The sequence below is a fragment of the Anomalospiza imberbis genome, chromosome 3 (genome assembly GCF_031753505.1).
Source record: "Anomalospiza imberbis isolate Cuckoo-Finch-1a 21T00152 chromosome 3, ASM3175350v1, whole genome shotgun sequence".
Taxonomy (NCBI): Eukaryota; Metazoa; Chordata; class Aves; order Passeriformes; family Viduidae; genus Anomalospiza; species Anomalospiza imberbis.
Window position 1 is genome coordinate 20,741,391 of NC_089683.1, and position 16,678 is coordinate 20,758,068.

At 37.7% G+C, this 16,678-nt stretch overlaps 1 protein-coding gene across 8 annotated transcripts in view; it reads left to right on the plus strand.

Annotated features, from left to right (window-relative positions):
- Positions 1-16,678, plus strand: part of DLGAP2 (DLG associated protein 2) — a 452,231-nt gene that overhangs the window by 71,306 nt on the left and 364,247 nt on the right. For all 8 annotated transcript variants that reach the window (XM_068183587.1, XM_068183591.1, XM_068183590.1 and 5 more), the window contains one exon: positions 7,877-7,931. In XM_068183587.1, the coding sequence (XP_068039688.1) occupies positions 7,877-7,931 (55 nt within the window). Of the gene's footprint in view, positions 1-7,876; positions 7,932-16,678 lie in introns of those variants that run through there.

Sequence of the window (16,678 nt, forward strand, 5' to 3'; positions counted from 1 at the left end):
TAAGTGTCTAAACACTGAAAAGGAAGTTAGAAATAAATAGGGTTTGTGGCTGTTGCCAGCACTACTACTTATTTTCCTACTACTAAGAAAGTATTAAGTGTGAAAATACTGTTTTAAGGTATTATTTTGAATCACTTCAGAGCTAATTCCAGTCTACATAGGTTTTTTTTTCCCTCAGGCTTGGCTAGTTACTCTATTGAGTCTCTATTTTATATTCTCATGAAAGCAATGTGGATTACAGTTCAGGTGATAACTTCTAAAAGGTTAATGTTTATAAGTATGTATTAATTGTAGGGCCATTATTATTAGTTCATTCTAATACAGATTCATGCTAACATTACTCTGAAAAGTGTCCTAATAGTTATCATGTTTTCTTTCCTGGGTCATCAAAAAATTATCAAGCCTGTGTTTCAGCTTAACTTGTCATGGTAACTGGATAGAAGGAGTAATGAAGCCAATGGCGGTGCAAGGAGATCAGCTATGTTATCTCGGGTCATTGTAGCACTATACCTTCTCTTCTGGAGTTATTTTCTCCTAGTTTTGATTGAAATATAAAAAGTAGATAATGCAGTCAATGATTTCCTCATTACTTAATTGTCTGTCACCTTTTGTTGAAAACTCTGCTAAGGAAATGTTCTTTCTGTTGTTGCAGTCAGTACTTCCTTTAATCATGGAAAGGGTTGTAGAGAAGTTGCATTTTTTGAGATGTAATACAGTCTGAAAGAACATGTGTTAGTATGGATATTGTAATATTTTCAGAATATTTTTGAAATTTGTCCTCTTTAACATTTCCTTTTATTTGAAAGGAAAAGGACACAATATACTTATTTAAATGTGATAAGATATGCTATGATAAATATGTTGATACAATGCCAAAGTGTTTGATATATGGCAAATATGATTTATTTATTTTCATTGTTACTTTACCTTTCCACAAAATCATCATGTTTTATTTATGTTCTTGATAACTAATTGGGTATGGTGGCTAATGCAGAGGATGATGGAGGAAAATTTTTTTACTAGAAGCCCCACAAAGCAGATAAATCATTAGCAAGTTCTGTTTGGACATTAAATTAGCTTTTGGAGAAAGGAATTAAAACATCAGTGTATATGTGAAATTGGATATTGGATGTTCATCAGTGTATATGAGAAATTGGGTATTGGTCAATAGCAATTTAGTAAAATCTTGAGGAGATATAATTGGACAAGTTTGGGCTGCCTCATCAGAATACAATGAAATGAACTGACAAGATAGGCTTCTCACTCGCACCGCCGTGGGTGGGAGACGTTTTGGAACAGGTTGCCTTTGCAGCAGGGCACGTCTCATCAGGAGCTAAGAGGAGAGGTTGTTTCCTTGGGAGGGCAGAAAAATTGACAGCTCACAGGCAATGATTGAAAGGTCTTGCAAAAATCTCTACTACTTCCAGCAGTACCAGACAGAGGAAAAAAAAAAACAAATCAAGTCTTAATATGTTCTACTTGGGCCAGCTTTGCTGTTGCAAGTGGGATCTGTGTTGCTCTGACAGGGAACATATATGGTTTTGGAGGAAGGCTTGGGAAGGCAGGTGCCACTGGTCCTGATGATCTCTTCTGCCAGATCTAGATATTTCAAGGACTGATTTTAGGAGTTACTTGGAACCGCTGCTGATGCTGGTGTAGGCTGTATCAATATCAGCTTCAATTGAGACACAGAAGAGGCACACTAGTAATGGAATTATCTTTTGAGTTCTTACAGGAATGGAAATGATAACTGGTATTGGTTGATGCACTCCCTAGATACCCCTTAAAAAGCTTAAGCAAATATAATTATGCTTGTGGGAGTGCTATGAAGTTCAGATTTGGCTTTGGTAGGTCAAACCAACTGCATATTGTTAGAAATCTGAAGGCAAGCAGCCTTGATACAGCACTTCACCACCTGGTTGCATAGAATCATCATAGAATTATAGAAAACTTGGGTTAGAAGGAATCTTAAAGATCATCTAGTTCCAACTCCCATGCCATAGGCAGGAACACCTTCCACTAGAGTAGTTTGGTGGTCAAAGTCCCATCCAACTTGACCATGCATACTTTCAGGGAAAGGGCATCCACAACTTCTCTGGGCAACCAGTTCCAGTGCCTCATTGCCCTCTGAGGAAAGAATTTCTTCCTACTATCTAATCTAAATGTCTCCACTTTTAGTTTAAAACAATTTCCCCTTATCCTGCAAGAGCCCATCTGCTCTGAAAGAATTATGGTTATGCTGTAATGATAAGCCTTTGATTTATGGTGGTTTGTAGCACCCAACAGCTTGTGAACAGGAAACCTTGCCTACTTGTAACACCCTGTCTTAAGTCAGATAACTTTACAGACCTGCCAGATAAGTGGCTGCTGTGAGCAGCCAAATCCCAAACGCTTATTTTCTGCTTAAGAAGCACCAGTGAATAACTTCCAGAGAGGTTCCTTCTCCTTCAACAGTGCTAATGGGACAAAGACATCTAAAATCCTCAGGTATGAAGCCAAAAATAGATGGAAACAATAACACAAACTAAAACAAAAATATAATATACCCTTTTAATTACCTGAAGGCAACAAAAGACATTCAGAGAAGCATGAGCACAGAATTTCCAGTGGTTTAAGATCTATTACAAACATTATTCCAAAACCTCTCTGTAGTAGCTGACAAATAAATTTTTTCCTAAAACAAAAGCCCTGAGACAAATATAAGGAAACCCAAATACAGAGATAGAATGGATATGATCCTTAGAATGAAAACAGACAAAATTAATTCCATGAGGCTTGTGTAGATGGTAGGAAGGCAGCAGTGCTTAGCACAGAGCGGTGCAGGTAGCAAGGTCTAGGAGGTGTCTCTCTTTTCCAAAGAAGTGACACAAGGTTTGAAAGACAAAAAGACAGGAACTCACTGGATCTCACCCAAATAACTAACCTTAATTGTCTACAGTACAGTACTGCTTCCATAGAAGATGCAGGGCACACTTGGTGGCTGGCTCTGCCCGTGGACCGTTTCTTTGCAACCATCAGTGTAGGAGTAAATCTCAAATTCTGGAATCTCATTTCTCTGAAATTTTATAAATTGATGTGGATATTCCCAGTATGTTTTAGACACATTTTCTTTTTTTAATGTTACCCTATTCTTGTAATCAAAATGCCTCACATGCTTATTGTAATGATTTTGTGGAGAGGGAGGTTTGGAGCATAGGGGTGTCTCCCAGAGGCAGTCCTTGGAAGTGGTTGCCATTGCCCTTGACCACAAGGGCTGCAAACAGGACCTGTGTGGCTGGCATGCCTAAAAGGGTATGTTCTGAATTTCTAGTCTTTGGGTTCACTGAATTTCTAGGATGTAAAAAACAGAAAAATATTGTCCCATCTTGGACCTGAAATTCAAGTTGAGCTTCTTTCTTTCTGGCAAGTTACAAATCACAGTATAAATCCTTGTTAAGTTCTGCCTTAAATTTCACTTATCAAGCACTCAGACTCCTGAGTGAGTATGGATATTCTCAGTTCAGTCAGAGAGAAAAGGAGAGATTTCTACTAGGCTAAGCCTGGGAAAAAGTCTGAGAGGAATGTAAACATTTATTATCTCTCCTTCTGTTCATATTGTTTGTAGCTATGTTCTGTCACCGTGTGCTATTCATAGTGCACCAATGGTGTAAGATGTTTTTACTCTAGGACCAATGAAGTTGGTCCTCACGATGTTCTCTATAAAAGAGCGATGTACTTGTTAATAAACAGTTCTTTGCCTTCTGATGAGGGAATCATTTCATTCCTGTCCTGCCTCAACAGCGACACCTGAGTTGGGTGTTCTGCAAATTTGGACCTGTGAAACATTAATTTTCCATTGACTCAATTTTTAGCAGAAGAAAAATGTAAATGGAGAAAGAAAAATAGTATCTAACTCATTTTTCTATGGCCATTTTAGCAGTCCAGTTATAAGTGGAGTAGAAAGCAAAACATTTTATCATTCAATACCAAAGAGAGGCCTGATCATCTTTGTGTAGCAGATCCTTTTAAGTGAGTAGATATCTATTTCACAGAGGCCTTTTTGCATATGAGAATTATTTTGCTTCACATTTCTGCTTCTTTGTAAAGTGGGGAATTTTTTAATGGGTTTGAAGTTAATTTTCCAAACGTCAATTGTTTTTTTAGGAATAAATTCTAGTTCTTGTTATATCACTCTAAAAAAAAAAAAAAAGTTGTGTACTGAACACTCAAGAGACTTACCTGTTTTATTTTAAAGAAATTGAAGGAAAGTTTCCAAGCAAACTTATAAAAATATGATCTTTATTAAACTTAAATCAGCTCTGTTGCTACCCTGTGCTGCTCTGAGGAGCTTTCTGCATACCTATATTATGTATAGCTACAAGTTAAAATTTGAACATTGAATATGGCAGCTATATATTTATATATCTCTAAGCACAGCAACCTGTAATGAAAACAAATGTAAATACACCCAAATCAATATCCAACCACAACAATTGGTATTTTTCACTGAATTTGAGGATGCTTTCATCTTGACATCATAAGCTAAGACAATGTTCCTGCTACATGTGACTGTCTAGCTGTATACAATTGACCAAAGTTAATTTGCCTACTGCTAGGGAAGCACCTTGATGTGAAGTACATACCACCTGCTGTATTATTTATTCTGTTTCTGCATCTTTGAGTCCATTTTTAATTTAGTATTGCAATGCCTTAACTCCCAGCTGAGAGCTTATAAAACTGAAGGTTAAATCATCAGTTAATATCATTGAAACCTATTTCTCTTTTGCCTTCCCACCTCCCCCCTCCCCTCCCCACTCCAGTTGATCACATATTTTGATTTCTACTGCAGAAACCAATGCAAGTCTGCTTTGGGTAAAGATTCTCCCTCAAATTGCCTGTGTGAGTAAATTTCAAACAACCAAAAGGAAAAAAAGAAATCTAAGGATCTTCTGTAAAATTAGAGAAAAATCTCTGAGACTGATAAGGTATTTTAAGCATTTAAGCAATAAACTGGATATTACAGCATGCAAATGAATGAAAGTAAAGCAGCAGGGGAAAGGAGAGGCTTGTAGAGGGAAAGGTGACAGTTTTGCTGAGGAATTCTCCTGTCAGTTTCCCTAGGGAGGAGAGAAACAAAGTGGGGAGAAAGTGGGAGGAGAGCAGTGTGAAAAGGCTCTTGGATACCATGGAGATGGGTACAGTGTAAAAATCTGTATACTATAGATAAGTAAGTGGGAGGTTGATATCAAACTCCTACCAGCCAGAAACTGGCTTTGTGCAGGGTAAACATGTTAAAGGGCTGGGGAGCAGGAAGCATCGTTTAAGACTTTGCCATACTGTTTGCCTGCTTAGCACTTAAAGAGAGTGAAGGAAAGGGACAAATAAATGTTTTTTTGTGGGTTTTTTTCACTTCTTTTATCTATATCTATTTTCTAGATAAACTCTTTTCTAGAGCTTTTTTTATTTCCCCATTGAAGTTGTCTTACAATTTCTGACCTGCTTTTTTTTTGTCTCTACTTTTAATTTCAGTCTTAATTTGATTAATTGGGAGCTCATAATAAATTCATAATGCTTCTTCGTTTTTCGTGAATGTGGGGAAGAAAATGTGACAGATTCTTGAGGAACTAAGTGTTACTTTATGTCTGAGTAAGACAGTATGTATTTGAAATTCAGTCTCTGTGTTACACTGCTTTGAAAGACTGTCTCAGCTCATTTTAGGATTTCTTTGTTCTCTGCTTCTAATTTTTATGCTTTCGATGCCTGTAAGACTACTGTTTTTTCTACGCATGGCTGTAAGGAAAATTCTATAGTTCGTACATATGACATTGTATTTCCAAGAATTATCAGGGTTTTTTTAAAATTCTAAAATGTAAGAAACACTGTAGAATGGTGAGTGTGGTTTTCAGAAAATTGTTGTTTGTGCCATTGATTCTTCCCAAAATACAAGCTGCCTGCTGCCTATGAAGCGGAGTAAAGCAAGGTGATTTTTTTACCTTTTATCCACAAGCTTAGGTTTAGAATAATGCCAAAACAAGTGAATTACTTTTGTAAAAGCTTACATTTAAATGCTGTGACTTCTGTGAAATTCAGAAGAGTTCGATGGGGAGACCATTCTCATCCCTGTCAGTTGTACCCGTTGCTTTTATTCAGGGAGGCTTTCTGGCCACAGACTGACTTGTGAAGCAATAATGGCAAGGGGAGCACTGTTTTGCAGTGGCTCTGCCTCTGCATGTGTGCATTCAGGAGGAAGCATGGTGCAGCAAGGTTCTTAAGACTTTATATTGTTTTGCTGGAGGACATACAAGCTGAGGTGTTGCTCCTCCTGGGCGTTCTGAAATCGAGCATTGGAAAAGTCCCGCAGGGAGGAATGGGGACGTGCGGTCCTGCCGCAGGGCTCTGCATGGCTGGGTCTGAGCATGCTCATCCTCTTGGCCAAAAAGCAAGAGCAATCTCTGGGAAAAATAGAAATGTCTCTATTCCGTGAGATATTTTACTTCCTGGATTTTCAGAACTTAATGCCAGCTGTGGTGGTGCTTGGGATCTTTTTAGAGGTTGGAAGCCCAGGATTTCCTGACAGTGGTGGTGCTGACCTGCTTTCTGTAAAAACTAACTGATTTTTTTTTTCTTTTAAATTTCAGACTTTAAAGGGTGCATGTTGATCTTCAAGGGTAAAATTGAAGAAGCTGTCTTAGAGCATGATTTTTAATTGGCTTTTTCTCAGAAAAAAAGCAAAAGAAAAGCCATTAAACTTTAAGCTATAGTTTTACTGTTGCTCATATCATTGTCCAGGGTGCAAATTCTAGATTTTAAAGTCAGATTAAAATTAAGTATTGGATGTTTTAAGTGCAGGTTGTTGCTAGTAGGAGTACCAAAGCTGATTGTCCGCACCAAAATTGGTGAATTTAATATGTAAATCTGTGAAGAAGGATGAGGTCCTGCCTATGGGAAAGGGCCAGTGGTGTATGGTAGCAGCTCTCTGGTCACAGACAGCAGTAGACAGCTTTCCTGGGCATCATTCTGGGAAAGGTTGTGAGAAGATGATTTTGAATTTTTATCTTTACTTACTGCACCTGTTGTTGTAAACATGTAGAATGTGTTATGGAGATATATTTACCAAAGGGTGGTTTCTTAATTAGCCAATGGTGATGGTGTTTTAATTAAAGGACCAATCAGGTCCACCTGTAGTGAACTAGGGTGTAAAAAGCAATGGGTTTCTTAAAAAAGTGAATTAGCCTTCTGTGAACCCCTTGAGAGTCTGTGTTGCTCATTACCAGGTCCTGAGCCGTTGTGCTGACAGTGGTGGTGCTCAGCTTCTGCAGCATTTCTCACTGGCTGCCAGAAGCATTGCACCATGGTGGATGTGGTGAACTACAAAATGTGGCTCTTCTCTGTCCCTGTCCCCTTGAGTTTCCTACACAAGCTTCTGGAGTTTTAAGCTGTCCACTGGAGCTGGCTGTGTGGAGAGCAAAATGCTGTGCTTTGAAATTTGGACCTGGGTGGTTTACAACAAGCTTGATGCCACAACCCCAGGGCCACATGTGTGAAATCAGGAACAGCAGCATCACTGACTGATAACATACTGTCTTTCTAAGTTGAGCATGTTTGATTATGGTCTTAGGTTCTTTCAATCAACTTTTGATATTGTAATCAATGGGAGAATGGGAAACTAACTTTGCATGCAGGTAGTAAGCAGCTAATTTTGCAAGATTCTTCTCTGTTTGCAGGTCCTGATGAACAGGATTCACCTTTACATCACATGATAGTTAATTTGGATTCAGTTTGAGAGCACAAAGCTTGATCAGATGCAGCAAATGCATCATACCAGGAATCTCTGGCTTTTCTTCACATGACGTTAAAATATATATATTCATTAACAGCTGTTTCTTTATTGCCACAGGTTCTGCCGGGCATACTGCAGAAGCATTGCTGTATTTTACCTGACAGGAACACAGGTAAACCTTTTTCTTAATGAGTGAATGTTGTAATATGATTTGAAGAAACACAAATTGGATTATATAGAGAGGCCTTGTTTGCTATTTATAGTCATTGAAATTATCTTATAGGGAGGGTTAACTTGGATGTGTTGTTTAAATTACCTGCTTTCATGTGGAGATTTTATGTATTCTGTTAACATTCTGGAGGTGGCACCATTGTAGAGGTTGCTCTCAGGTTTCACTTAAAAAGTTATTTGTATGAATGTCTGAAGCATTTATACATTTTTAATTTTAAAGTTATTACTTTGTCAGGAAAAAGGGTTTAATACTGGAGTCTGCAGTCTGGTCCTGTTGATTCACAAAAATACTAAGCATTAAGTTGTATGTAGCTCTGACTGCAGATAAATGCTTGCCCTATGCTTATTTTTCAGAGTAGAGGAGTAGACTAAATGAGTAATCAGAAGCAGTATCACTAATAATACCTTACTGTTGTGCAGAAGAAAGTTAGAGTAATGTGTTTGTGAAAGAACAAATAAATTTATGAGAATGATATTGGAAGAGAAGAAATCCATAATTTAATTTTGCGTTCTTTTATTACAGGAAAAAAACAATTTATTTTAAAATAAGTTTTAAAATCCTTTAAAATACTATAAGTTGAGTGAAAGTGACTGCATATGCAACTCTGGATATGATTTGACAGATTCATTTTAGAAAAGTAGAAAGAAAAATACAGATTTTTTTTTCTGATGATGATTGCTGGCATCTCTTTAATCTTCATACCCCTTTCCCCAGTAGGTACCATTAAAATAAACCAGTTTGCTCCTTGGCTTGCTATTACCTGTATTTCAGGCACAGTTTGTACTAAAGGTGATTACAGAGAGAACTTGACAACTGTGTTGAACTGTATTGGGATTTGTGGTTACTTGCCAATGTTGAAATGAAATTTAAAATCTGATTTCCATTTTAGACTGTGAATGTGATAGAAGTAACCTAATAAGATAGTTCATAACACACCCATTCCAGCACGAATTGGGAAGTTTATAATTGGCGAACAAATTGCATACAGACTTTGGCCTTCATAACAATTTCAAGAGCTCCTGAAAATTGGGCTTGGTGTAATGACCTCAACCCAGTGTGTGTGCTCCTTTGCTGTTATCCTGTGCCAGTTATTGTTTTCCTTTTATTTGTAATATAGGAACTTGATCCTGATTCCACTGACAACCAAACTCTTCTTAACTTATATAAAGTGTATCATGTAGATATCAAAGTCAGAGTTACATGAAGTGATGGTCGGGAGCTGGGCACTAAGACTGACCATTTATTTGGAGAGGTACAATATGTCTTTACAACCAATATCAAGAAACCATTTATCTAAAATCTCAGTCACCTGGAATAGTGCCTTCATTTGGACATAAGAAAGAAAGGAGGAGGTTGCTAATGTGAAATTTTGTTTTGAAAATTTTGAACTAAGCTCTTTGAAGAGGAAATCTATCAGGCTTTGGTATGTAACTGCTGCTGTAAAACTCAAGCACACTTATGTATGAAAATATCTGTAAGTTCTATTGCATCTGTGTCACTGCTGCAGTACTTTTTTTATGCTTACCTATTATATAGTGGGGAGTTGCCAGCAGGTGCAAAGTAAATGAAATCTGTGTTCCATTTCCTCCACTTCCCCCATTTACAGTGTTTAAATACGTAGCAGAGAGGAGGAGAGTTCAGACAGGACATGGGGGATTTTTTTACCTCCTTTCTGGATTAAAAGAATGACTGAATTACAGTTTGATTAATTGCATCTGTTAGAGATAAATGAACCTTTGTCTTGTCAGACTTTAGGTCTAAATCAACTAGTCTCAACTAAAAAAAAAAGAAATTCAGGAAATTTATGTAAATGTGGAATGTGCTATTTGCATTCGAATGTATACATCATACATAATCTTGTCCAGTCCCACTCTCAGTAAATGAGCCCAGAAAAATTACCTGATTATGAGCTGTAAGTCTGTGTTCAGCTGTTGACATTTGGAGGAACTGAGTTTGGGTGTTGTTCCTAATAAATAGGAATGACAAGGAGAAATGGACTAGGTGGAGGGATGGGAGAAGAGAGAGGAGAAGAACAATATGATGAGATGACAAAACCATTAGGGAAAAACAAAATGCTGTAGGGAGTAGGATGAGAGAAAGGGAGGGAGGCAGTAGCAGTTTCTTCACCTATAGCCATTCAACAGTTCAAGTGAAGGCAGCTTGGTGTTCTTGGGCTCCTCATTCAAGAGTGCCCCCATGACCAGACTCTTCCACACTATCAGCACTGGGGCTGCACCTCAGGGAAGGAAATGAGCCCTTGGGAATGATGGGGCCAGTGTTGCCAGGCCATCCATTGTCTGGCTGCCCTTCAGACCTAAGTTTGATTCTTGGGGAATATATGCAATTAGCCTGAGATGTAATATGCCCCTGATTGCCTGTGCTTTAGAAAACTGCACATCTCACTGTCCCTTGCTACGCTGTGTAGGAGTTTGAAGTGGCCGCACTTTGTCAGTATTGGTATTCTGTATTTGTAAACTGGAGAAGAGAGCTATGCATGGAAAGATAGGTACCTGGGAGCAGTGATCTCCTTCCAGTGGTGATGGTGTGTTAGTACTTCTACCATGAACTGCTATTCTCAGTGTTTATAACTTAGCTATAAAAATATATCCTGCAAAGACTTTCAAAAATGAGCATAAAAAATGTAATTCAGCCATCCCATAGCAATGCAGTTTTGGAAGAAGATACACATTTATCGACATTAGGTGTTTCAAAGGTTAAAGAATGATTAATTTTCAAACATGTAAAGCCTTTAAAAAATAAAATTCTCTAAATAAATCACTGAATACAGCTAGTAGTTACTTGCATTAAGCTTGCTAACAGACAGTGATGTTTCAATCCTTAACTGATAATTTATTTGTGGCTTTCCATTAATGATATTTTCATTACTTAATTAAAAGTTCATATAGCATGCACTGGCACAATGTGTGCTTGTTATTGTGTTAGCTGGTATCCAGAAACTTTGTCACATACTCTATTACTCAAGAAGCAAAAGATCCCAGACCAGGCACCTTTATTCTACACTTCCATCTTATATGCCATAGCCATACTGTAATAACTGTATTGATGGCCCTGCTCAGTTTCTTTCCATCTCCTAACCAGACAGCACCAACTGGGATGCATTAGCAGTTATAAAGTTAATTGGAAGAAAAACAGCTATGTGCTCTGTACGTGTGTTTGTAACAAGGTCATAAGGGGACACAGTGCGAATGTACTCATGACCTGGTGAGGAGCAGCTTGCTTATTTTCTTGTATTATAGCCCTCTGTCTCCCCAGCTCCATCTGGGAGAAATAACCCACCCCTTTTGATGGACATCCCTCTGTGTGCACATGCAGTCAACTCATATTCCTTTTATAAATATTTCCCAGCAATGATCCATCCCCTGTTACTGGACAATCTTCAGCCAATTCAGAAGTCCTTTCCATTACTGGAGAATTACTTCTGTAAGCCTTAGGTAGATGCTAAGGCTGTCCTTCCTCCCTCCCTTAGTAAGGTACTTGGATATGGCAATGGATAAGAGAGCTCTTCATGCAGTATGAGCATGGTTTCTACCCTCAAAATGAAGATAGCCATTAAATGCAATATGTTTCAGCATTCCTAAACAAAAAATTGAGGGGTAGGAATGCTGATTTGAAACAGAGAAGTCAATGTACCCTGCTGTGGGTTGCTTTTTATTTAAATGTATGTATTCTCAAAATGTATTTTTATTTCCAGTCTTGCTTGAAATAGAACTCTTCAGGCAGTACATGTGGGTTGTTCAGCTGTAGAAAATTTCATGCAAATAAAAAGAAGAAATATATCTGAAAGCTTATGCTTTTGTGTATTCGTGTTTAAGCAGTCTTAGAGCAGAAGAGTGAATTATTTGGAATTTGATTTTTGTTTATCCCAGGCCTCCCTCTATCATGATTTAGCTCAATAAATGATCCTCAAGATGTGCACAAATACACCTGGTGAAGTAAAACATAATAGAACTCTTTAACAGAAGGCATCCGGTGTGATTTTCACATTGCTGCAGCCGTTAAATGGACATTCTTGCACTGCAGAGATGCTCATAGCTGTGTGTTCTGTCTGTCTCTGTTGTGCTCTTGATACACAATTATTAGTTTTCTGTCATGTGAGGAAATTGCACAGACAGCCTCTATAATATTCTTTTCCATCGTAGCCATGACTTGGGTATGTGGTGGACTGCAAATTTGGGCTCATTTTTTCCACTGAAGATCCCAAAGGAAGGGATGAATCAATTGTCACTAGCAGCTTCTTGGGCTGATTCATTCTTTGACGCTTTAATCTTGAATTTCCCCTCTCATCCTGAAGGAGAACATAGGTACAATAAAGAGCATCTGCAGCTATCTTGCTGGCTTGATTCTGATAAATAGCTCTCTTAAACTTTGAGCAACACTCTTAGTAAAAAAAAAAAAAAAGGAAAAAAGATTGATGCTGTCTCAAGTTTCTTCATAACCCATTTTTAGGTCAGCTCTTGTGTGCTGATATTGAACTTGCGCAAGATGTTAAATCCTTCATTATAATCATCCTCTTTTGTCCGCTGCATTGCCTAAAATTGCACTGAAAAAAGTGTAACCGATGTTCTGCTTTCTGCAAAGAATGAGTAATATCTTCTTGAGAGAATGGTAATTGCTTTATATACAAAAGCAGGAATTTAATAATAACCAATCTCTTCATTGGGTAAAGTGCAGCCCAAGACAGTAATGTTTCATCCTTTGCTTGTTTGCTTTTCTTCCTGTTGCTTGAAGAGCAAATATTGAACTGGAGAAAAATCCAAGGTGGTACTAAATAGAATTCCTGCACTAAAATTCACTAAATTGGATAAAGAAGTTAACATAGTTTTTTTTTTTTTCCTTTAGCTACAACTGTGTTACCTTATTGGTTTTAAAATACAACTAGTGTGAATAAGTGTTCAAAACCAATGTGTTTTATAACTAGCAAATACGTTGCTACCTGCTAGTTAATTTTATATATGTGTGTGTGTGTGTATATATACATTTATTGAAATGCAATGGATATTTGTAAGAAGAGCTATCCAGATGACTGGGCTGACAATGTGTATGTATAAACTGTACAGCAGCCAGTTTGATTTCACAGAAGGAGTTACAGCATAGTGTTCAGAAGCCAAAGTACTGTTACAAAAATATATTTACCATATTCACTAGCATATTCCATCTGAACATTTTGAAGTATTAAATTAATTGTGATGAATTTTTGCCTTCTGCCATTGTGATAAAGAATTTATTTCCTATCATATCCTCTTTAATCAAAGAGGAAGTCAGATTATCAACTGCTGCCACATAAGAATATTCACTGGGGTGATATATCATCCTCTTTAGAAGTTCGTTGCTGAAACTGAAGTTGTCCTTTTACTTTCAAGATGTAGTTATAGATTTTAGATAGTTCCTGCAGATTTCACCTGCTGTCTGCTTGCTGAGTTAAACATGAGCATTCTCATTCAGATGTTCAGCTGCAGGCTGCCTGCTGGTACTTTCCAGCCCAGTTTCCATGGAAATGGAAATTAGAGGGCAGAAAATAAAGGAAGAATACGTACTTTCTTAATCTTCTAGTTAATCTGGAAGTTCTCTTACCTTGGTGTCAAGGTTGTTTTGCTTTTAGTTAGATAGGCATATGATGCCAACTTCTGCAAATGCAAAAATAAATTAAACTCATTATCAGAGCTGTTACAAGCAATACCTGTTACCATGACTCTGTAGAGGTGTTGGAGATCACCAGAAGAGGATGAAGAAGGAAGAACTGGACTGGCAAAGAATAAACTGATGAAAGGATGTGTGGCCAGTGGCCATTTTAGACTTAGTACTGCTAGATGTCTATCTAGAATAAGGAGCTATACACTTTCCATCTCAAATTAGCCAGAAGACTACCTTGTCTTATTGGATCTGTATATACCTAGGACTGTTCATCTTGATCTGCTAAAATCTGGTCTCCATGAGAGCAAAAATATAGGCAGGTTGGGCTAGACTCATACTTCAAAGGGGCTGGGTCTATTATCTCAGGACCAATAAGACCTCAGACTTCAGTATCAAGGCAGCTTTAAAACTAATCAATGCACATTAGTCCACTTAAAATAATTAGACAGACTAGAAGACTCTGGATATGTGTAAGCAAGAAAATGTTTTAAGACTTCAGCTGGCACAGATCTCTGTGCCATTCTGCTTGTAGTGTAAAAAGAATGATCAGTGTACACAGTGCTGCAGTCTTTGCATGGTGTCCTAGTTGGTTGCAAGCATAGTACAAAGACCTTTTTGGTGTTCCAGGTCCCCTACCACCACTAGTTCATCCAGGGAGATGTTTTTCCACTCTTATTGCTCTTATGAGAAGTCACAGTTTTGCTTCACCCAAAATTATGCAGTCTTAAGACCAAAACACTGAACAAAATACTGAACTGATGTTTAGATGTCAAGTTAAATGTTTCAAGATTGATAAAATACACTCCCCTGAAGGGCAAGTGTTGTCTAACCCCTGTGATCTCAGGACTGAATGTAAATCCTTAGTTGTGAAATAGCCCTTTCCCAACAGTCTCACCCTCATATGTGTGGGGGAAACAGGGACTGAAGAAAGAATTCTGACTTGGTGAGGCTTAATTCTAGAGGCAGATGTGGACATGCATGTTGCCTAACATTGCAAGAGTCCTGGTGGCTAAAAATGTGTAGGAAGGAAATTAGCTCCAGAAAACAGCATCACTTTCAAGAAAGCTTACTTGAACTTTACTTCTGAAATGTTTTGTTAAGCATTCCAATGTGTACAGCTCAGCTGCTGAAGGAAGAGAGAACTGTGCATCCTCAGATGTAGAAACAGCAGGTAGCTCTGATAACTGGCCATGGTAATAATGTGAGTAGGCCTTGATAAATGAAAGCTGTATGTAGAATGATTTCTATATGCCACAGTTTGGTTTTTGGTGGTTTTTTTTTTTTTTTTTTTGTGCTTACATCTATTTGTGAAACTGTTGCCCAGGCAGTATGTAAATCACATGGACTGAGGGGCTCTGAAAGTGTGAGTGTACTGTACACAGGCACGCTCTTGCGGAGGAACATGGTTTTGAAGTTCACTGCCAAAAGGTATGTCTTGGCCAACACAGTGCAGTGTGTGGGTAGAGGTAAAGAGTGTGTAATTGAGCAGAGAAATCAAAATACAGACATTTCTACTCATACAGTGAGTAAGGAAAAATGTTAGTATGTTTTTCTAGAACAACTATAAGTCAGTGGTGAGGAGCACAGGGAATTCTTATAGATCTCAGAGGAATATAGCTATAATGCTGAAGGACTCTTAAATTAATTTTTTATGTGGGTTCAGTAGACCACACTGATATTTCATTACCTTTAGAAAAAATTGACTGTAAGCCAAAAAAACTATTCCTTACCTTTTAAAGCTCTCAGGGGTGTCTGCACAAAAGTATCTGCATTCCTTACTTCAGTAGCGTCCTGTCTCTCCAGCTGTGTTGAGGCACCGCTGAAGCAAGAATAGACCTCTTGACTGGTGTACATTAAATACACAAGTCAGTTGTGCAAAGTATAGAAGTAATACACATGCTTTGTTTGCTACCATTTTTAAAACATTTTAATTATATTCTTTTTTCTCTTAATTTGTAATTTAACTGTGTAAGTTGATTGATATCTTAAAAATATATCTGTTCCTGAACTTTGAAGACACCCTGTCCTGAGAGGAGTAAGCAATCAAAACAGCATTGGAAGTGACTACCAGTCTTTTATTCCAGAGTTACATAATTTTCATCACAATCCTTCAATTGGTGGAAGTTCTTCAAAGTTTTGAAGAGCAAAACATTTTTTTCAGATTTGTGAGAATAATGGAATTTATCATGAAAGTTTTCTTGGAAAAGGAATGTAAGTTAGAAAAAATAAGGACTAGAAATCACATTGCTAACTTCTTAAAAGAAATCTGTTTTATAAAACTCTTCTTTGCTTTATTTTGTCCTTCTTCACCCACCTCCCACTCCTCCCACCCCTTTTTACTAGAAGACTGGGAAAGTATGGGGAATTGGATTCTGTATCTAAGATGCCCACAGGGTTAGATAATTTTTAATTTCATAAGATGCCTGAACAATCTTTGCCTGCTCTAATATATGCTTGCTAATTTGGTATAGTCTGCCTCATGTTTTGGACTAGTATTTAACTCCCTAGGACAGAATAACAGTTTAAAAGAGATGTAGCATGCAAGCATCTCCATGATTAAAACCATCAGAACTCTCTTTCATTCTAGTTGTGCATTTTCCAGAAAAGGACACTGACACCCTTCTACTGATGTACTGGTGAAGACTTTTTCCAGATGTATCTTTTTGTTCAGCTGAATTTATTAATATACAGTTTTTCCTGTCCTTCCTAAATCTTCTTGTATTAGCTGATTGGGTGGGAGGACTAACACATACATTTTATTATCAAAACATCTGAGCTGTTCATGCTTTCCATTCTACAGTGACATTCTCTATATTAAAGATGGTTTACTTTGCTAGAATGATTTTATTTGTAGTAATGCTGTATGACGTGGTTCTCCTGTCTTTTGGGATACTATAGGAGCTATAAATAACGGCGGCTAATGTCTACAGTCATGCACAACAGGAAGCAATTTAACCACATGTCTCTTTTCTGTCACAATGGGAAATAGCAAACATTTCTGCATCAATAATGCATATGATCCCCAAAGCCATTAG